The 22871-nt window shown below is 40.8% G+C and overlaps 1 protein-coding gene across 3 annotated transcripts in view; it reads left to right on the top strand.

Moving 5' to 3' along the window:
• filip1l (filamin A interacting protein 1-like) overlaps nt 1–22871 on the top strand; it is a 79164-nt gene that overhangs the window by 54223 nt on the left and 2070 nt on the right. For 2 of the 3 annotated variants that reach the window (XM_028571868.1, XM_028571870.1), the window contains exon 5: nt 15802–18634. In XM_028571868.1, coding sequence (XP_028427669.1) covers nt 15802–18634 — 2833 coding nt within the window. Of the gene's footprint in view, nt 1–10460; nt 10632–15801; nt 18635–22871 lie in introns of those variants that run through there. The other variant, XM_028571871.1, reaches the window with a different exon arrangement.

Raw genomic sequence — 22871 nt, 5'->3', positions numbered from 1 at the left:
GATAACTAAGTAGGAGTCGCATACACAGCAGCACTGAGGCAGAAATTCAAAAGAAGTTTGTTCGACCCTCAACCATTATGAAAATTTTTTGGAAAGAGTAGTTAAACGGAATACTATTTTAGCTCAGAGAAATAAGCTGTACTTTACTTCAAGTACACTGAATTTAAATGAAATACTACATGCATTTCCTGTAAACTTTACTCCATTGGATGGTGGTCACACTGTAATTTTTCCAGCCTAAACCAGCATTTAATCCCTTTAATCACAGCCTCACCACTGAAGGCTTTGAAGTCTTTAACTGAGTAAATCCAACCTTTGTTTTTGTGGAGGCTGAGAGGCTGATTGGGACATTGTTCATGATATAGATTAGCTTAGCTTTTATAGCACAAAATAATATAGTTAACAGGTAGTTCTAGAGTCACACAGGTGTGAAAAATGGCAGGGAACATTTCAGGCTTCATGACTTGACAACTTGAAAAGCTCCTTGAAATCGGATTAGAGAGCCATTCTTGTACGCCTCCGCAGAGTCTTTGAGATCAATGCTAATCCATCAGGAAACCATCAAAGAGTCTCTGGAGGCAGATCCACCCTGCTCACCTGACAGCTGGACAGATTAGTGTGTGTATGTGTGTATATCACTTCCCCTCTTCCTGTGAATTTGCTGCCAGGTTGGTGTAAAGGAGTTGGGTGTGAAGCATAATGGAATCACCAACATGTACTTTAGTGGAGGTTTAATAGCAGGAGTCTGGCTCTAAAGCTGAAATTACTTTAATAGATGCTGTAGGGTAGTGATTCTCAACCAGGGGTACTTGAACTCCACAGGGGTACTTCAAGATTAGAGCTCAGCTAATTTGCAAACATGCAACTTGGGATTCAATAAAATAAAAAATATATCCACATATTTGTGTGAGGCTGATCTTTAGCATAGTTGTTGTTGCAGTAACTAGTAACCCTCCAGTGTTAAATAATATCCAGTTTAACCGATTTGAAAATTAACACATTAGGAACATAATGGGGGGTGTCCAATACCATAACTAAGTCTAAATCATATAAAATGTCTAAGAAATGAAAGAAAGCCTGAAAGAATATTAAGTCAAATAGTTGTCTCTCTCACAGCGATACTCAGATTCTGTCTTTTTTTCAATATTTTGCAAAGGAAATGGGAAAAATTCGGAGGAAATGTCAGCCGCTGAGACTGACGGAGTGGAAGAGGTGTCTCATTTCTTTTTGCCGACCCTGTCTGCTAGTAATTACGTTTATATAATGCTAAAGATACGCTAGATACGCAAATTAACATTTCCTCATTATGCTAAAAGAAAATTGGTCTGCGTTATGTTTCCTTCGAAACAAATTAGATGTATATACAAATACAATCCATCAATCTATGATGCTTTATGTACAGCCAGCTGATGCTTTAATTAAGATCTTGCCATACATGGTACATGGTACGTGGTGGTTGATCCACCACGTCTTTACAAATAGCGGTTGGAACATCTTCTTGAAGTGTTTGCGATTTACATCAAAGGCCAAAGTGCTGGAGGGGTAATGATTATCAGCTGTACCAATTGAAGGCAGCAGACACACGCCTGCCCTGTCGACTACACACACACACACACACACACACACACACACAGGTTTGTGGCAACCCCTAACCCTACTTAGTGGGGACCCGTCATTGACATAATGCATTCCCTAGCCCCTTACCCTAACCTTAACCATCACAACTAAATGCCTAACCTTAACCCTTACCCTCACCCTAACCATAACCTAATTCTATCCCTAATCCTACAACCACGTCTTAACCCTCAATCAGCCCTTTAAACTTGTGGGGTCCAGCATTTTGGCCCCACAAAGGGTACTGACATTGAGAATTAGCTTCAACTAAAATGTTAAAAGGAGATTATGTAACATACTTGTCCCTATTCAAATAAACTTAAAATAAAAAATAAATAAACAAAGCTGTCGGGACCCCACAAGTATATTGGACTCCTGGTTTTTGGACCCCACAAATATAGTTAAACAAGCCCACACACACACACACACACACACACACACTCACAACCTCTCTTACTTTCTCACTACACGTGTGATCCTTTGTTAGGCAATAGCTGTTGTTAGTTAGTAAATTACAGCCTGTCTACCTGATCCAGCCCTTCAATCTGAAGCTGCAAGATTGATGCCTGCATATAATCTTACATCACTCCATGGTGAGATGACGCGTTGTTTGTGCTCTTCCATCACAATGGAACCGTTTGTCTCAATTATTCAACTTGTGTAAACTGAAATGGCGAATGAAAAACTGTGTACTGGCATTCTTTTAAAGAGACTAGAATTATTTTCACAGATTTACATAGTAGATTTCATAGATTTCTGTAATCCTAGAAACAAACAGAACATAACCCAAATAACAAAGACTGGAAAGTGAAATACTCTGTGGGTCTCTTGAGGTTGCACGGGACTGCAAAATCCTAGTTATATAACAGTGACAGTGAGTAATGGAGACAGGTACAGACATCAGACTCAACAGAAAAGAACTCGTGTTTGGATTTTCTATAAGTCAAAAAATAATAGTTGCTGCCCAAAAAAGTCTGAACGTCAAGCTAAATATCTGCAGCAGCTTCGCCGAAGGAAAATATAGAAACTTTTGTGAGTGACAAGTATCTGAAGTAGAAAAATATTTTTTACTGGTAGAGGGTAGCAGGCATGCCTCTAGTGCTACAAACCTCCCCCAGGGTTACAGCTGGCAGAAAGAGGGGGTGAGAGGTTAAGGCCATCCCCCACCCTCACTTTTCATTAGAGAAACAGACGCAAACGTACATGCTTGCGCACACACCTTGTTCACAGACTCATGCATGAAAACTAGACAAAATCCTGGAGACAATACAAGAAAAAAAATGAGATAATGCAGGTTAAGGAGGGAGAACACAAACAGATGAATCGTGTCAACCTCTGACAGGCAATAACAACTTTTTGGATTGTACAACATGTCATCAGAATAGCGAATGGCCGTGAAAACAGATTTTGGCCCTACAAGGCCAGCAAACGTCCGCATGAGGGTTTTTAGACTGGCATTCAAAATCACGTTCCATTTTAACAGTGAAGCCCATGCTGAGGCCCAGGCTGAGATCAGAAACAAGAAAAAAACAGAGGTGGTGGACAAAGACGGAGCAAGACTGTGAAGAGAGAGAGAGAGAGAGAGAGAGAGAGAGAGACACACACAAGAGAGGAGAAAGGATAAAAGAAAAACAAGCAGAAATAGGAATGTGGAGACAAAGTCATGGGTGGATAAAAAGAGAGAGAGAAAGAATTCCAGCGAGAGATAGAGATAGGCCAAGAGAAGGGGAAGAGGGAAGGAGACATATGGATTTGATTACAAGCCGATGATGTCATGTATGTATGTCAGGTAATCAGGCCCTGGGGCGTGTGTGTGTGTGTGTGTGTGTGTGTGTGTGTGTGTGTGTGTGTGTCAGACAGCGCTGAGTGTACGGGGCAAGACCAGGCCTCGCTGTGACGGCTGCAGAGAGGCAGTTTGTCTGACAGAAATCACACCAAACACAAAATCACACTCAGTGGAGAGGGTGAGTGTGCAGCTTTGTCTCAGACTTTGTCTGGTTCTGTTGCTTCGTATCTCACACATATTGCTACAAGGCACAAAAAAAAAAAAAAAAAAAAAAAAAAGAAGAAGAAGAAGAAAAAAATAGGAAATGTGTGTCACACAGACATGCATTTGCTCCTGTAGCTCTCACAGAGGTAGGTATGTCTTGCTTCCATCTGGTTTGGTCATTAATGGTTTATCAGGTTCATGCTAGAATATCAGGTACCAGCCAGTGCACACACACAAACACGCACTTACAAACTCTCACACAGGTGTCTTTCTGCATGCAATACTTTAATGCGCTCATATGACAGTTTACTTTTTGTCACGTTTGGTCGGAGACTGAAATGAGGATATCTCACATCACGTGTTCACTCACATAACCTTCAAAGTAGAAGCCAAGTCCTTGAGGTGTAAGTGGGCATCAGACCCGGTGTAGTCCCTTGCATTTGTGTCAACATGTTGCTGCAGGTACAGGCCTATTTTATACTGTCTATTGTACAGGCGAAGACATACAACAGTTTGAGTAATAAGTCAAGCTGCCATTGCACAAACCAGTTGACAAATTAACACCACATACTGTAGTGGTTTTATTTTAGCCTCCGATTGCGAGGTAAAACAGCAAGTATGCGTGCCTGCAGGTAATAAATTGGCCATTTTAGTGCATTTTGGGATGATGTTGTAATATTGTTGTTGTGGTAGAAATTGCCGTAAAGACCTTTTCTTTAACGTGCTTTATTGCCCAGTGTAGATTACTGAGTTAGCGTTACCAGGAGGTCATATACAGTATCTCACAAAAGTAAGTACACCCCTAACATTTTAGTAAATATTTGATTATATCTTTTAATGGGACAACACTAAAGAAATTACACTTTGCTACAATGTAAAGTATTAAGTGTACAGCTTGTATAACAGTGTAAATGTGCTGTCCCCTCAAAATAACTCAACACAGCCATTAATACCATTGCCATTAATGGCAACAAAAGTGAGTACACCCCTATGTTAAATTCCCATAGAGGCAGGCAGATTTTTATTTTTAAAGGCCAGTTATTTCATGGATCCAGGATACTATGCATCCTGATTAAGTTCCCTTGGCCTTTGGAATTAAAATAGCCCCACATCATCACATACCCTTCACCATATCTAGAGATTGGCATTGGATACTTTCCATAAAATCATCTCTCAATGCAAATCAACCAGCTATTAGGCTAACCGAACCGAAACCATGCCAATCTCTAGGTATGTGATGATGTGGGGCTAAGGGAACTTTATCAGGATGCATAGTATCCTGGATACATGAAATAACTGGCCTTTAAAAATTAAAATCTGGCTGCCTCTATGGGAATTTAACATAGGGGTGTACTCACTTCTGTTGCCAGCGGTTTAGACATTAATGGCTGTGTTATTTTGAGTAGACTGCACATTTACACTGTTATACAAGCTGTAGACTTAATACTTTACATTGTAGCAAAGTGTAATTTCTTCAGTGTTGTCCCATTAAAAGATATAATGAAATATTTACTAAAATGTGAGGGGTGTACTCACTTTTGTGAGATACTGTAGATGAATATTTTTCTCAGACAGAGAATCATGCATTTACAATAAGAGAATATTGTTATAGATGCATCGTTGCATTTCAAGTGTTGCATACGGTAACTTAGCCTACTTTGGATGTATCGTGAGCTAAACCGGGTAACATTATCACTGTCACTGTGTCAGGAACCAAAGCATTAAGAAATTGTTGTAGCAACCAACGTAGTAATAACTTAGATTTATATAGCGCATTTCATGAAAACCAAGGGCGCTTTACACAGGTATATAGGGACAAGAAAATAGGCCAACACAAACATGAACTAAAAGGAATAAAACGTCTGCGCTAAATCGAAGGGGGATGTAATTTAATATAGGCTACTGCCGTACAACCACATTGCGCATTGTGAAGTTATTTTATGAGTGAAATAGACATATTGCATACCTGATGGGCCAGTTTTGGGAGAATTTACAAAGCCTGACCAAAGTTGACTCGGCCTGTATACAGAAATCTCCTGCTACCTTTAACCTGGCTGGATACAATAACACAGGCTTTTCCGTTGTTACACCAAAATCTGTGACCCATCAGAACGTTTGCTCTGTAGCACCCTCTACCTGCGGTAAACCATTTTGTGACTTTACGGGAAAAATCGGACCCAGGCAGAGGCAATAATACAAACTCAATAAAAACAGCCTTCTTTTCACTGTTAGGCTCGTTTGCTTTTACAGGTCATTTATGATCATCAGATAAAAAATTACAGAAACATTTAAAAGTTACATATAATCACTTTAAGTGCATATAGTTTTTTTTACAGTCTTTACAGTGTAGATACAGGGAGAGGGTCTTGAGTCAGAATCAAACTGGAAACTTTGCAATTATACAGTACGGTAGGCATCTTAACCACTCGGCCACAAACACGCCCTGAGCCTGCATTTTTGACACAGTAATAATGTTGGTCAGAACTCAGCCTTAGAGAGCAGGTCACATACTAGTCTCTCCAATCACAAATTGTTTGCTGCTTCATTTTGCAGATACATCCTTTCTTTTATTCATGTAAGTCACGTTTTGTAATTTGTACACTCTTGGAATTTCCAGGAAGTTTCAGCTCACAAGAACATGGCGGCATGGGGAAATGCCGGAAGACCATGCCCATGGATTTAACGACTGCATTGCCAAACCGCACACGCTGCTCATGCAAACCAAATGCCAAACCTCTACATTTTTTCGTGTATTGTCAGCATGGTCGTCATCCCATAGAGGTTACACAATGCATCTTTATCTCCCTACTATTTGTCATTTGGCAGAGGCTTGTCACAGCAAACATGTTTGTGTGGCCTGCTGTTCTGTTTGATCCCCGACATCTGTTTCGAGTATACAGTACTCAGGCCCCGAATATGTCCAGATACAGAAATAGAATCTAATTTTGGATGACCGAATTGTTTGTTCCAAGAACAAACTGTTTTCTGCAAGGAAATGGGAGAGAATGCAAAACTAAAATACATCATAGTTTAGAGCTGGAGCTCAGCCGGCAGTGGTTGGACTCTGTGACACGGAAATATTGTGTTTTAAATTGCCTGAAATCAATCCTGCTTGACCCAAGAGTGCACTACAGTTCCCCAATTCCCATGGCCTTGTGGCAAAGGATTATAATGCTACTTTAAAGACTTCAGAGTGCTTCAGGGGAAAGTCTCTCTCAGCATTTGTCATACTTTGTATGTGGACACAGGAACTGGTTTCTTTGAGAAGCTAGAAAGAGGCGAAGACTTCTGTCTCAGCAGGGAGCTCAACCATGTCGTTCTGGTTGTGCTCCCAACTCCTCCAGCTGCTGATCTCCTAGACTTTAGCTGTCAGCAACACATGCGACAATTACCATAAGGCATTCATAAGGCACTTAAAGAACGGTCTACACTGATGGGTCACAGTGTTCAGTGTATTGAATGACAAGTTTAAGACTTGCAGTATTCTCCAAAGAAATTATAAAATTCGGTGTGTTTGCAACATGGCGAGTTCCTAAACAAAAAGTAACGCTATCTTTGGCTTCTATTGGCGCTGTGTGCACATGCTGGCCGTCCAAGCTTTTTCACACAGCCTCTTTCATTATCATTCAACCTTCTACTTGGTCAAAAAGGCTGTGATTAATTGCTAGTTTTTATATAAGTCGTCTGGCCACATGTTTTCGGTTTACCTCTTTTTAGGAATTTGCGAGTCGTGTCTGGCCCCTGCTGCGATTCACGAAAGCTGCTCCATCTGCCACTAAACAACTTCAAGTCCCAGTGTGTATGCTGGCGTTGTTGTATTCCTCAACATTTGGAGAACACCTAATTAAGTTTTTTTCTTGGAGTACACTGTTGGCCAGAGAAGGAGGCTTTCTGTTTTACATTTCTGGACTTAAAATTGTCCAGAAGTTTGTAAAGATGGTTAGTGGATGCTTGTGCAATTAGCTGAGCCTGGTTTCCCATCATTATTGTATGTCTGATGTCAGATAACATCCTTTAAAGCTGGAAATTAATGATAGCACAGAGGGGACAACAGGGGACTCGTAATTGTGTTGCGTAGCTTTTGGCAAATGTTCAGTTGAGTCATGAAGCCAGGTTGGACGACGTGAGTTGATTGTCTACTTATGCGGGCCAAAGATGTGTGCCGTGTTTGTATTTTTACATAATGATCCTGCCTAGTGCAACTTTAAATTAATCCAGCAAATCCATCGAGTTCATCAGCTTAGTTGGCAAACTCGTAACTTTTAGAAACAGTGACCTCAGCCATTGTGAAGCCATGACAAAATGTCATTTAGTTGGCATGAGACCGGAAGAGTCTTGCCCTTGTTATTTGCTTGCACGGCTGGGATCAGTTAGAAATGCAACATACTGCCTGAAGGCACATAGTGACAGAACACACTTTGTGTTTTTACTGACTGATATGTTTATGTGACTAATTTGCTGTCTTATTGCGTGTCAGGCGACAAGGTCCCGCGGGTCTTGCACTGTGCTTTTCAGAAAATAATGACTTGAGTTGACCATATGTTTCTGCACCATGCAGTGCCACAGGTCCCATTGTTTCAATAAACAGGGCACATTTTTTCTCAGAACAATACAAACACTGACAGCTAAGCAATAACCTCGCTATAAAATGTGCTCCCATCACAATAGATAACGCGCAAGGTTAATACTTTTAAAAGATGGATTTAGTCACCAGCTATAGCCTGAGAATTTGATAACGAAAATAAAGACTGAGGCATTGTGATCCGAACAATGTGCCACTGAAAAAGAGCAATGTGTGCTGGTTTAAGCTATGATTACACTGCTGCATGAAAATCCATTATTTTGTTTGTGGAGCCACTTTTACACCCACAGGTGTAGTTAAACAACTACCCAACCCTCGACTTGGATATTCTCACAATGTTGGCTGCAAGATGAACTCTATACCAGTAGTGCAGAGTAACAAAGTAAATGGACCCAAGAACTGTACTTTTGATGAAAATGGTACACCTTTGTATTTGCATGGATATAGAAATGTGAAGTGTGAGCTTTAGAGGTGCTGGTAGGTGGATTTCTTTTTTTTTAAGTTTATTTTTGGGGCATTTTTAGGCCTTTATTGACAGGACAGCTGAAGAAATGAAAGGGGAGAGAGAGGGGGGAATGACATGCAGCAAAGGGACGCAGGTCGGAGTCAAACTCGGGTCCACTGCATGGAGGAGTAAACCTCTATTAAATAGGCACCCGCTCTACCAACTTAGCTATCCGGGCGCCCTGGTAGAAAATACTAAAATAGCTCATGAAAGGGACCTTTTTGCATAATGACTTTTAGATACTTAAGTATAATACTAATATAATAATACTTTTATGCATGCTGTACTTTTATGATGTATTCTAACATAATGCAGTAAATCTCACTGTAAAGAATGGTATGAATAGAGCCTGTGTAAGGGACCATGTTGAGAGAAAAGATGAATATGTCAATGCCAGTTTTATTTGTATAGCACCTTTCATTACACGTAAACCCCAAGTGCTTTATTATTACCAGCATGCACATTAAAAACAAAGCATGAATAGAAATGGTAATACATAACAAGACAATCAACAAAAACATACAAGACATACCACACAAATTCCCTCACACACACACACACACACACACACACACACACACACACACACACACACACACACACACACACACACACACACACACACACACACACACACACAAACACGCACACACACACTCTGTAATTAAACAAATACCTGAGGAAATGAAAAGGTTTTGAGTTTGCTTTTCATTGTGGACACAGTTGTGATGGACCTCAGGTCATCAGGCAGCTTGTTCCAGAGAGCAGGACCACAGTAACTAAAGGCCCCCCCTCACTGGACCTGGATCTGATGCCGGATAGAAGACCTGTGCCTGACGACCTGAAAGGCCTGATGGGGGTTGTGATCAGTGAGCAAACCAGAGATGTATCGTAGAGCTAAACCATTAAGTGCTTTACAGACTATTAGCAGGATTTTTTTTAAAGAGATTCTGCATTGTACCTGGAGCCGGTGAAGTGATTTGAGTACCGGAGTAATTTGTTCAAATGTTATTTGTACGTGTAAGGACTCTGGCTGCTGCATTTTGAATGAGTTGGAGGCGTCCTACTGATTGTTGGGATAATCCTGCAAATAAGGCGTTACTAGTAGTCTAACCTGCTTGAGAATTGAATGCTCCAAGTTTCAAAATTGAGATATCAAAAATAATACAATGGCTTCTGACTTGCTCACTGTATTTCAGAGTCCAGGTGTGAATGCATCTTTTGTCTAGGATTTCTAGGACCAACCACAAACATCCCTAGCATGTTAGCAGTGTTGCTTGGTGAGACTCGGAGGGTGATGCTACTCTCAGGTGTGGGCTGTGAATAACCATTTCACACGTCAAAGATACGTGTTACATGTCTTGTCATGTTCTTCGGCAATGGCCTCAGTTACAAATCCCTCTCCGAGATTTTTCTTATAAACTTTGCAAGCCGATTCTTTTTTTTTTTCTTCCCTCCAAGGCTGAATACGTTGAATTATGTTGACAAGAGCCAGAAGGAAATACTGTAACTCAAACTCCTTGTCTCTCTTCACCTCTCTTCTGGCCCGGCCTCTGGAGCAGTGACAGACCAGGCAGATATTTCACACGTTAACATACGTCAAGAAAAACCTTTCCCTCTTCTCTGCCACATCCTTTAGTTAAACAGTGACTTTTGGAGACTCGCTTAAACACTCACACACCACACAGTTTGCACACGAGAGCAAGCACACCCCCTTCTTGCGAGCCTCTGCAATGCAAAGCTCCATATAAGGACATGCTGATGATGTAATGGTCCATAGGCAGGGAGCACATCCCTTATTGTTTGGTCTGACTGCAGGAATGCCACATTACAGCTACTAAGAGAGTCAGACACACACAGAGAGGAAGAGTTGAGGGACGGGTGTTGTAAGGCAAGATAATGAGCTTATGGCAGTGAAACCGGGAGAGCTTTTGGCACAGGTAGGCACACTTAACATTACTTCAAAACTCTCAATTTGAAGAAAAAAAATGTTTAAAAAAGAGTTGGCGATCTCTTGATTGGCTTGGAGACGTAAAGATGTTAAAGGCATCATACTTTAGTACTGGTGTTCTTGTGTACTTAGTAATACTAAGTTTCAAAGTGTGTGTTTTTAATAGTACTTTTTTGGCTTTAGAGTTACTCATTTTATGCTTAGTTACTGTGAATTATTTCGTAAACGTTTGAGGATCATATATTAAACAACTGGTCAAAGAAGTTTATAAAACTCAGTAGAATCATTTGGTTTAAGATTTAAATAATTTTTGAAATGTGTTAAATTGTGCAGTATATAAACTATAGTGGGAACCTTTTTTTTAATGTCTCAAAGCATATCAGAGTAATATCACATTTAATTCAGAAACTGAAGAATGTTCTAACAGGAGATAACGAGTCGTCTGCCATTGCAACCTTGACCAAAGATAAGAACTATTTGTGTCGGAAAGTGTTGAACATGTCACATTTATGTCCCTGCAAATTTACTGGGCAGGAATTTGTCAAGGACACATGATCGTAGAAATACTGACAACTTAGTTTCGCACGCACAAAATACCAAAGATAAATAGTACAAGGATCATGTGGCATCCCATGAGTACAGTAGAACAAAAAGACAGTGTAAGAGATACAGGATGGCAGACACTACATTACACATATTCTGTGATTATACTACACTGAAATATATACTGTCAGCCCATTATTTTTTAGGACAGAACCAAAGTATTAAGCATTTAAGATATCAAGTACTTTTGATGGCTTTTTATTGATACATTTATTTCTTGTCTTCCCTGATTGACAGTGGTTGTGAAAATCTTTATGTCAAAATGAGAAACTAATGTGGCTGGGTTAGCTCAGTTGGTAGAGCAGGCGCACATATATAGAGGCTTACTCCTTGATGCGGTGGCTGCGGGCTCGACTCCGACCTGTGGCCCATTGCCGCATGTCGTTCCCCTTCTCTCTCCCCTTTCATGTCTTCATCTGTCCTGTGGCATTAAAGGCCTAAAATGCCCCAAAAAGATAAACTAATGACTTATACTTCTTTGCATTAAACAGCAGCTATGTTTTGGGTTAAGAAATATCTGTGGTGTTAAAATAGTGAATGGGGGATTTCAGGTAGCAACAGTTCCATAATATACATTCAGCATTTTAGCAATACTGTATAATCTAATTTATTAATACACAATGTTTTAGATCACAAACATCACATCTAGGCCTCGTTTGGTAACACAGCACTCCGTTAACCTTATCACCACTACAAGGAAGTTAATAAATATCAGAGTTACATATTTTACACATGTTGATTGCACTCTGGGGGCATATCACTTAGCCTGTGTGGACTTTACATACAGTCTACACACTGCATCAATCAGCATCCTCCCCTTCAAACTCTGTCACACATGAGGGCATTTGGCCCACCATCCACATGTTAAAGTGGAGGTGGCCGTGTGTATACACGCAGGATAAATTGGTCCGTACATACATGACCTAATCACTTGTGGTTAGGAAATGACATATGGAACGTGTAACGCAGCTTTAAGCAGCGGGTGAGCCACAGTTTCCGTGTTTGTAAAGAGAAGAAAGCCCTCTGTAAAGCTGTAACGGTGTGGCTAGTTGTAACTCCCTGACTGCTCTCAACTGGATGTTTCCTTTTCTTTCTTTTTTAATGGTAATTATGTTAGCTTACAATTCAGGGAAAGGCAAAAAATATATATTTGCAACAAAGCCAACAAACAACTCTCTAGCGTTAAGAAATCCTACTTTGGCACCCTAACCCACCAAATGACTCTGTGCAACCCATTTTTCCATGACACATTAATGACCGGCGGTGGTGGTCATGCATCCACTTTTAGAGGAAACCAATCTAAATTTGGTGCCTGTTGCAAAGGTTGTACAGGCTGCAGAGTGGGTGGTAAGTTGCACTGTAATGTTGATAGCCATGAAACTGATATGTCAAAAGCTTTGTGCAGCACTTTACAATTTATTCCTCCGAAATAATGTTCTTTCAAGCTGTACGGATCTCTGCTCTCAAATGACGCTGAGATAAAACATGACGCGGAGGGAAATGTGGACAAATGCTATGTAGATCAGCTGTAATGTTTATGTGTTCCCTGAACACATATGGCAACTGCTTTTACTGACTTACATTAGATGGTGAAAGCTGGTCAGTTGAGCTACTACTACTTGTTAAAGTATGCTTGGTTGGTCTCCAGCATTAGTTAAGGGTCAGCTGCAGGATAATATGCTTTCACCAAAGGTCACTCCATCTATTGTCCCACCAACTATGCAGACTTGCAAGTCTGCACTAAATTATATCTAGCAACAAAAATGGTCTTAGAGGTGGCTGTGTTTGGCCAAATACACTCATTTATGTGTGTGTCCCTGATGAGAAAAATTTCAGGAACTTATCAGGACCAACATTTCCTTATGTACCACAAAGTACATCGGGAATAGCATAATAGTCCCATAAAGGGCTAGAAGTGATTTCACTGGTGTAAGGCGAGGGTGTGTTTTGGGCATACGAGCCATGTAAGTTTCCTCTCAAAGGATTTGTCTTTATTGGCACAAAATGCCCTAGCATGCAGTACATATGATTAATATCCAATTCAGGACTTAGAAGGATTTTAAAACGAAGAAAAGAGTGATAGGCATAGTTTACAGTCCTACTAGGGAACAAAGTACATTCCTCTTTCTATTTTGGCTGACGATATCACTAGGAAAACAGCGGGGACTGAGATAAGAGATTGAATAAACAGTGATTATAGGCGACAAGCCAGTTCGCAAGAGAGATGTCTGCTTGTTTCGCTTAGCAACTTAGTGTTTCTACGTACACAATCCATTCAGAGAAAGTGTAATATTTCAACACATGCATGTTTCAAGATAAAGTTCCTTGCATGACAGAGTCCTTGAAAGTTAAGATGATTAAAACATTTGATCAAAACTTCTGGTAGCCAGTATATCACAAGGGCAAACTTAAATTCAACAAAGCTAGACAGAAAAATAATCCGAGCACCTGGACTACTCAGACCTTGAAATAAAAAGAAGTCCACAAAAACTTTATATGGGATTAGGGTTTGCTTTACAGGTTCTGTTAAAAACCATAAATCCTAATGTAGCAGCCCTGTAACACAAAATGTCAGATATTTTACTTTAGTTAAATGTAACACCCAACAGTGTAGAAATACTATGTACTGTAAAGGTCACACATACAAGTATCAAAGTATACTTAAAGTACAAAAATGTTTTTATCATGCAGAATGCATTTCAAAATAATACCCTAACCCTAACCTGGTTGAAAGGTACATCCTTGTGTGTCAACGGGAGTTAACATAAAATAAAGTTTACAGCATAATTCATAATTAAGAATAATAGCGTATTTCCCAACGATCTACCCAAACCACACTAATAAGGAATCTTATGAATTTAATTATAATATTGTATTGAGTGTTTGGTCTGGACCTAATTGCAACACATGGATGCAGTTACTTGTCCCCCCCCCCCACTCCCACCCTTTAGCAGCTACTGGAGAAAGAAATGACATACACTGCTGCTGAGAAGTGACCCACCCTTCCACACTTACATCATGGCCCACAATCCGAGTGTACATGTGGAATTAGTGTGTGCGTTTGTGTGTGTGTGGGGGGATTTCTGTATAAACTCTGTGGGACTGTAATTGCCCTTGAAAGCAGGGGGAATTCCTTTAAATGTATAAGAAATAAATGGGGGGTTAGTGGTGGTGGTTTTGGTAAGGGGGAGAAGGGTTGGTAGTAGAGGAACCCCTTAATTAAAGGATTGTTCCATGCCAGTGGCCCATATGTGTGGAAATGCCTGGCAGCTGCACACACAGCAGTCATAACATACCTTCCCCTGGGGCTGTAGGCACTCTGGCTTGGTGATGTATGCATGTGCCACATGTACTGACCCCACTGCAACTGCATCCAATGGCACACGACACGTGCAATGTACCTTGACATCATTTGAGATACAAGTAAAATACAAGACGCCTAGTTGTGGAACTATACATATCACATAAAAACTTATTAGAAAGGAGAGGAATATGTGATATTTTATTTTACTGCCTTTGATATTTGTAGTCCGGAGCAGTGAATTTTCACAGTAATTGATTTTAAACAAACTGTAGACTATCCACAAGTGCTCCTCGTTTCAGGATAACATCCTGTCTCAAAGGAATCAACTTACATTTTCTTTTACTGACTTTTGTTTTAAACTGTGTCTCTGCCTCCATGTGCAGGGACTTGCCCTTTATCCATTCATTTGCTCTTTTTTTCAACCATTTCTCCTCTGTGTCAAGTATTTTTTTTGAACATACAATGAGCATACTCTACACTTCAATACAAAGTTTATGTTTGATCAAAAATGGACCAAAATAAATGCATGCAGAATACCATTAAACAATGGCAACTTAATGCCATTGTTTACTTAATCCTGGTCACAAATACCCTTTTTACAGTATTGCTTAGCTTATCTTATCTGGTTTTCAGGGGTCAACTTCAATGATATTGCATTGTCTGTCTTTTCCCACAATTTCCCAGAGGACTTAATTGGCCAAATGTTAGTATTGAAACTGATTGTTAAACTCTAGGCCAAATATTTACAGCAGTGACTCAGGTTTCCAACCCATAGGAGAATTAGCTGGCAACAAGGGAGTTAAAAAAAATGTAACCACAGGTATTTCAGACAACCAACCTGAGAGAGTTAAAAGTAATGCTTTTTATGATCTGTTAAATTTTCCATGACATAAAAATGTTAGTCCTTCTCAGAAATGCAGGGAAAATAACAGTGTTTATGATGTGTCAGTGCTTGGAGAAGTCGGCCCAATGGGTAATTCCAGTGGGGGTGTAGGGTTTCTTTTGCACCTTTCATGTATAACATTAGCAAATGAAAAAGACTGACATTTTAGATTTATCAATGCTTTAAATTTGTGTTGCTCAAAATGTCACTGGGAAGTTAATCAAAAAAATTTATTGAAAAAAAGTACATAAATTGAGTGCAACTAATAGAAAATGCAGGAAAAGTAACAATTTTGCAATAATAAACTGTCTATATACAAGTTCTGAATTGCTCAAAGATCATGTTTGCCTTGTTTTTAATTTTTTACAGGTTGAAGGTGTTAATTGATCAGGAAAAAACCTACCAAGAAAGAAAGGAGGACGAGAACAACAAAAAGGTCACAAGTCTGAAGGAGGAGCTGACAAAACTCAAGTCATTTGCGTTGATGGTTGTGGATGAACAACAGCGTCTCACTGAGCAGCTGAATCAACAAACGGCAAAGGTCCAAGAACTGAGTGCCAGTGCTTCACAAGCCCAGGAGGAGCTGAGCTCAGCCAATGCCCGTCTGCAGGAAGAGGAGCAAAAGGTCTTTCGCTTGGAGGCTGAGCTGCGTGACCAAGCCGGTCGATACCATCAGGAACAAGAGGCCATGACTGCCAAATTGACCAGTGAGGATGCCCAAAACAGGCAGCTGCGCCAGAAGCTGTCAACTCTCAGCAGGCAGCTTGATGAGCTGGAGGAGACCAACAAGACCCTGCGCAGGGCTGAGGAGGAACTGCTGGAGCTGAGGGACAAAATTAGCCGTGGTGAGTGCGGAAACTCTAGCCTCATGTCTGAGCTTGAAGAGTTACGGAAAAGGGTACTTGAAATGGAGGGAAAGGATGAAGAGTTGATCAGAATGGAGGACCACTGCAGGGACCTCAACAAGAAACTGGAGAAAGAGGCCAATCAAAGCCGGAGCTTGAAGGCTGAAGTCGATAAACTGAACCACAGAATTATGGACTTGGAGAAATTGGAGGACGCATTCAGCAAGAGCAAACAAGAATGCAACTCGCTTAAAAGTAACCTGGAGAAGGAGAGGACAGTGTCAAAGGTTCTGACCAGTGAGCTGGAAGTCTTGAAAGTCAGGGTCAAAGAACTGGAGGCTGCTGAAAGCCAACTGGGAAAGACAGAGCTGACACTGAAGGAAGATCTAACCAAGTTAAAGACTCTGACAGTCATGCTGGTAGATGACAGAAAGGCAATGGCCGAAAAGCTAAAGCAAATGGAGAACAAGGTCCAGAACAGCACTGGCAAACTTCAAGCTGAACAGGACAAAGTTACATCAGTCACAGAGAAGCTAATTGAGGAGAGCAAGAAAGCACTGAGGTCAAAGGCTGAGCTGGAGGAGAAAATGTGCGGTGCTACAAAGGAAAGAGACGACTTGAAGGCCAAGCTGAGCGCTGAAGAGGAAAAGAGCAATGATTTGGAGTCTAAGATCAACATGATGAAGAAAAGGTTGCAATCGCTTGAGAACATAGAAAGAGAATATGTGAGAAGCAAAGCTAAAGAGGAGCACATCAAAACACCCATTGCTAACCGCTTCCAACAAGAAGACAACAAAGTCAAGGATTTGACGCAGGAGGTTGAACGCCTCAGACGCAAATTAAAGGACATGAAAGTGGTAGAAGGTGACCTCTTAAAAACAGAAGAGTTTGAATCGCTGGAGAAAAGATTCAACAACGAACAAGAGAAAGGTAAAGCCTTGATGGAGGAGCTGGAAATATCCAGAAAAGAACTTTCAAAGTACCAACTGGCTGAAAAGAAAGAGTGCAATCAAGAGCATGTTCTTTATAAACGCTTGAAGGAGGAGGAGGCAAAGTCTAGTCATTTGACCAGAGAGGTAGCAGCTCTGAAAGAGAAGATCCACGAATACATGGGAACAGAGGATTCAATTTGCCGCATGAAAACTGACCACTCGACACTCCAAAGAAAACTGACCCAGCAGGAGGTCCGAAACAAAGAACTGGCCAGAGAAATGGAGACACTCACAAGAGAGCTTGAGAGATACAGACGCTTTAGCAAAAGTCTTCGCCCTGGCATGAATGGAAGGCGCTTTTCAGACCTTCATGTTTCCACCAAGGAAGTTCAGACAGAGCCACTTGACTTTATGTCTCCCAACTGTAAGACAATGGCGCCACTGGAACGTGCCGTGGTCAACGGGAAGCTGTACGACGAGAGCGAAGCTGAAGAAAATGCAAACTACAGCAACGAGCTTCAGCTCACCAAATGCAGCCCCTCACTTATCAACAACGTGAATAATCTAAACAACTTGAGAAGAGCTCGGGTACCATTCCTTAAAAACAAAGACACCCCCTGTCAGGTGAATGGTAAAGTGCAACCGCGGCAGAATGGCAACCACGTTCAGCCCGGAGATGTTGTGTTGACCCACAGTCCTGGGCAGCCTCTGCACATTAAAGTGACTCCTGACCACGGATATAACACAGCAACACTAGAGATCACCAGCCCAACCACAGAAAACACCCAGTCATTCACTAGCACTGCCGTCATACCCACAAGTGGAGGTCCACCCAAACAGAGAATTACCATCATCCAGAATGCTTCCATATCCCCTACTGCTAAATCCAATTCCCCAACGACAAAATCTAAAAGTTCCCCAATCTCTGACGAACCGTGTTCACCAGATAGGGCCCTATCACCTTTCACTGTGGCTACGTACTCAAGAGCAATTACTCCAGACTCTTGTGGCTCTGTAACGCCAGACAGAGCCATGTCACCTATACAAATCGTGTCGGTCACAACAGGCACCCCTGAGCGCTCCCTCTCCACAGAGCCTGTGGAGGTTGTCGGAGGGCACGCCATCTTCCGCGTGACCCCGGAAAGACAAAGCAGCTGGCAGGTCCAGAGGTCTAACAGCTCAGGCCCCAACGTCATCACCACGGAGGACAACAAAATCCACATTCACTTAGGGAGCCCCTTTATTCAGAGCATCAGCACTCCGTCGCAAACACTCAGTCCGTGCCACACACCTGGACTCCAGGAGCAAAGGACTCAGGTGCTTGCAAATTGCAGCACTCCTACTGCCAAAGGCAACAGCAAAATCACAAGTAGCATCATGATTAAGCCCACCTCCACCCCAATCCAAAGGCCATCACAAATTACAGTAAGTAATGTCTATGACTGACCTGATAACCACCCCCACCCCCCCAACCCTCCATCCCATCCTTTGTTACTGAATCCTGCCCATGATATCCACTATAACAATAGACCCTTATACCCCAACTCTATACCCTGATACATTTACATGTCTGCTTTACTTGATTTATGGTCTTAAACCAGGGTTTGAATGTTTCCTTTTAATTTTGGTTGGTTTGCTTGGTTCTGTGTGATTAAGTTCAAACAATGGTTTGCCTGCATGAGAGAACAATACCATTTGAAAGCACTAGAAATGTCGACTTAATTTGACATTACACCAGGTTTTAACTTATGTGCACTTACTGTATTGTACTCAGTGGCCAATTTGCCATGTAGTCAGACTATTCATACTGATGTATCATACCAGTTTTTATACTTCATATTACACATACTGCATTATGATTAAGTTGTTTGGTTTTCTGAGAATTAAAGTGTGCAAAAAGAAGTGTTATGTTTTATAGTTTGTCATCCATGCTTGCCAATTTCATTTATTCACTAAATCCAGCATGTTTTGAATGTGTAAAATTAAAATATAATCGAAGGAAAAATGCGATCAGATTGAACTCAGTTGTTTGATTTTTTTTGTTTTTGTGCATGCACAGTAACTTTTTAACACTTGAGACTTCAATCCAATGTGTTTATGTTACACAGTGTGTAGTCAAAAGAATTCACTTTTTCAGATTTTAACGTTAACACTGTCAAGACTTTGTTAGACCTGATTAAATAATACCCAAGCGGAAGAGTTGTCTGAAAAACCTTTGTGCTTACTTGACCGTGGGATTCTCACGTGCGTCCACTTGCTTGAGTTAAAATCATAGGCTGAGGTCATAGTTTATTCTTACATCCAGCACGGAGAAACCCAGAGACCGAGAATGAAAACCAGCGTGATGTGAAGTAGGTGTTCTCTTAAATGATACAACAGAAACTCTCCTCGAAACATCTATAACTTCACAATGGTGCTCCATAAAGCTGCTGTTGAAGGGGAATCTGGAAAAAAAGTGAAATATTTGGTAGAATTACAGTTGCTATTATACAATTCAGCTGAGATCACAAGATTTTTAAACTCACATGTACATTTTTCTTAAAGGTGATAAGACAAATTCTGGCAAATTGGTCTCTCTATGATCTTCAATGACAAACTAAATTAGCAGCAGATTAAGACAGTGGTTATTAAGGCTAAAGTTTACCTTGGCCATGTTTTCTTAAGTAGCCACTTTAAAAAAAATAAACTGTTCTTCGTTGCCCCTTTTTGAGAGCACTGCTATTGAATCTTCCACCCCAGAAAACCCACTTTAAGCCCCTTCAGAAAACCTAAGACAATGTAATATGTATTTCTTGATAGTTTAACTTCAGTGGTCTTTTAGCAGAAAGTCTCAGTAGTAACCCAAAACTTGTTTTATTTTGCTTTCTACCACAAATCATGTCATTTGCAATGATTCATCAGTACAACTTACGAATGTTTCTCCATGTATATGCATTCTTCTACATGTGGTTTTATGTACGCGCAGTGGAAACGTCACCACATATGTGCGATTCGTTTAAATGAAATCTAGTACCGAAGGTCAGAAGATGATGATGAGGGGACGGAGACTGAAAGACAGCAATGGAAGGGATGTGGGAGAGTATACAGTGGGGAGGATGTGGGAGGATTTTATATATTGCAGCACATTCATTAATGTCATGTCTGAATACAAAGCTCATGTAAGAAAAAGACATCTTAAAAAGAGAAGAATTCCCAAGCTTGCAGTTATGTTTTGGTATTTCTGAATGAAAGTCATAATATTAGTAAAGTAAAAATATGAATGTGTAATGTGCCCATTAACACGGATAGCCTGAAGCCACTGAGAGGTCTGAATATGTACTGCAGTGGTGCTTCACATGCATACCCTTTTTTTTTTTTTTTTTTTTTTTTTTACAAGGACTGATACACAAGCTTACCATACATTTGAAACTTTATCTTAGTATTTCAGATGGATTAGCTGGTTTTCATGGAATGGATGCAGAGCAAGTTAATATACACTGTATATATCTGGGGATGATGTGGGTGCGTATTAGACACTGGCCAGTGTCTTTGCTTCATAAACATCCAGAATGCTAATTGAACTCAATATCTAGCCAACATAGTGAATATAGTGCTTACAAGAAGAGAGAAGCTTTAATTAGATGTAAGATTTCTCTTTACTGTACAACAAGCAGATGGGGTATCTTTGTGATGAAGAGAGCTGAGAGCTGATCAATTCTCCAAAATCCTATGTACCAAGTCCTCAGTGTCATGTAGACGGAGCAAGACAACTGTTGCAGGAAAGTGCCGAACCTAACCCAAATACACACACACACAAACCAGTGTGACAAGGAGGAGATGAATAAATCAAGCATTAAATTTAATGAATGTGAAGGAGCGCAGCTGGAGAAACCAGATCCAAAGCAGTCTGGGCACAATGAAATGATGCAGGGGCTAAACAAGATGCTATTCATTAGACCACTTGAGAAAGCATCCAGCAGCTGGGATTACTGTCTATGACCTCAATTACTCCCTGACTCACTTAAGACTTACTCAATTCATAAACTGCACTCATCTGGTTCAGCCAAGGAAGACAGATCTGCTCATGGTATGCCTGCCAGACTGATAAAATGAGGATCAAGTGACACGCTGGAAGCCAAAGGGTATTTCATTGAAAAGCCTACAGTGATGCTTCTGTTGGCTGAGAGTGAGCTTGCAATCACATTAAACTCACACTGGTACGGCTGATTAAAGGCAGCATTTGTTGGGGGGGGAGGAATAAAACATTAAAACCACCAAACATTGCGAGGCAGTTTTTACCTCTTGTGTTGTCTTCCGGTCGACCATGCAACGTTTTGTTTTTCTGGGTCAAAATTTTAAATGAAAAGTTTTTTCAGCTTTTTTGTCGCCTTTTTCGACACTTTAGTCGCTTTCCCCAATGTTTTGCAAGCTTTTGTCACTTTGTTCGACGTTTTTTAAGCTTTTTTCCAACGTTCTTTTATCAATTGTTTTTCTTCAAAAAGCTATTTAATTGAATAAAGCACCCAAATCCAATGAAAGTAGTGAACTGATCATTTATTTTACTTGTGAAGAGCGTTGTATGGAACCATCCACTTATTTCGTTTTGACAATTTCGTTCTAAGAAAACCCAAATTTCTGATATAGAAACTTTTTGATAATGGGTCAAATTTGACCCAAGGACGACACGAGGGTTAAACAACCAGCCACTGATGTGAATAAAGCACAGCCAAAAAAGTGTAATTAGCACACTGCATGCCAGAAAGACAAGTATCACACTGTAGGCGAGAGCGGATTTCCACCTTTTAGCCCACAATGACAAGAACCGGAGGAATTTTGCTCACCTTGACCGACAGGCACAATAAAAAAGGAAATTAAACAGCGTTATAGGGCCTTTCTCTAAACAAAGGACTTCATACTGCGTGTGAGAGGGTAGACACTGTGAAAGTAGCCTCTCCCCCACTGCAACACAAGCACCAAAACAAACCTCGTGTTTGGTTGCCGTGGCGACAGCCGGGCCGGTATTGCAGAGGAAGTACTTAGCTGAACTCATGCTGCACCGCTGATATACGAGAGAACAAAGCCGCACTTTAAGGCCTCTTTCCATGTAAAAATCAACAACGCTCCCATGACATGGAGCCTGTACAGATTTTCTGGCCCATTAGCTTTGTTGGAGCATAGGCCCTACTTATTCTGAAATGTATACCCCGTATGAATATTTAAGGCTACAGTTCACTGCAGGTTTTTGTTAATTCTCAAAACCTCAAGCCGCACGTGAACATATCCAAGTTCTTTTCTCAAGCGAGACGTTTTGGTGTGTTGCTTTGGGAATGAAGTGATGAAACTCGTGGAAACGCTGAAACGTTTCAGCTTCACTCAGCTGCTCAAGCGTGGACCAGGTCGATGACACGTTTTGTCAAAGGGGGTAGCTCTTTGTCTCTGTTGCAAAATGCCTTTGTGTTTCAAGCAGGCATTAGGCATACACATAATTGAAATACTACAATAATCATCATTTCAATCGATAATTTGAGGTGCTGTACGAGGGCATCTCGTCAGCACATTCTGGGAAATGCAATTGCCTTTTGCAAAACTAGGTGCTGAGGAGAAAGAAGAACCAAGCTGTGACAATGTGATTGAAAATGATATAAATGTATGTATGTATTAATGTAGAATTTACAGAGATCAT

The sequence above is a fragment of the Perca flavescens genome, chromosome 24, assembly GCF_004354835.1.
Source record: "Perca flavescens isolate YP-PL-M2 chromosome 24, PFLA_1.0, whole genome shotgun sequence".
Classification (NCBI taxonomy): Eukaryota; Metazoa; Chordata; class Actinopteri; order Perciformes; family Percidae; genus Perca; species Perca flavescens.
Note: the sequence above shows the minus strand (reverse complement) of the source record. Positions and strands in the feature narration are given on the sequence as shown.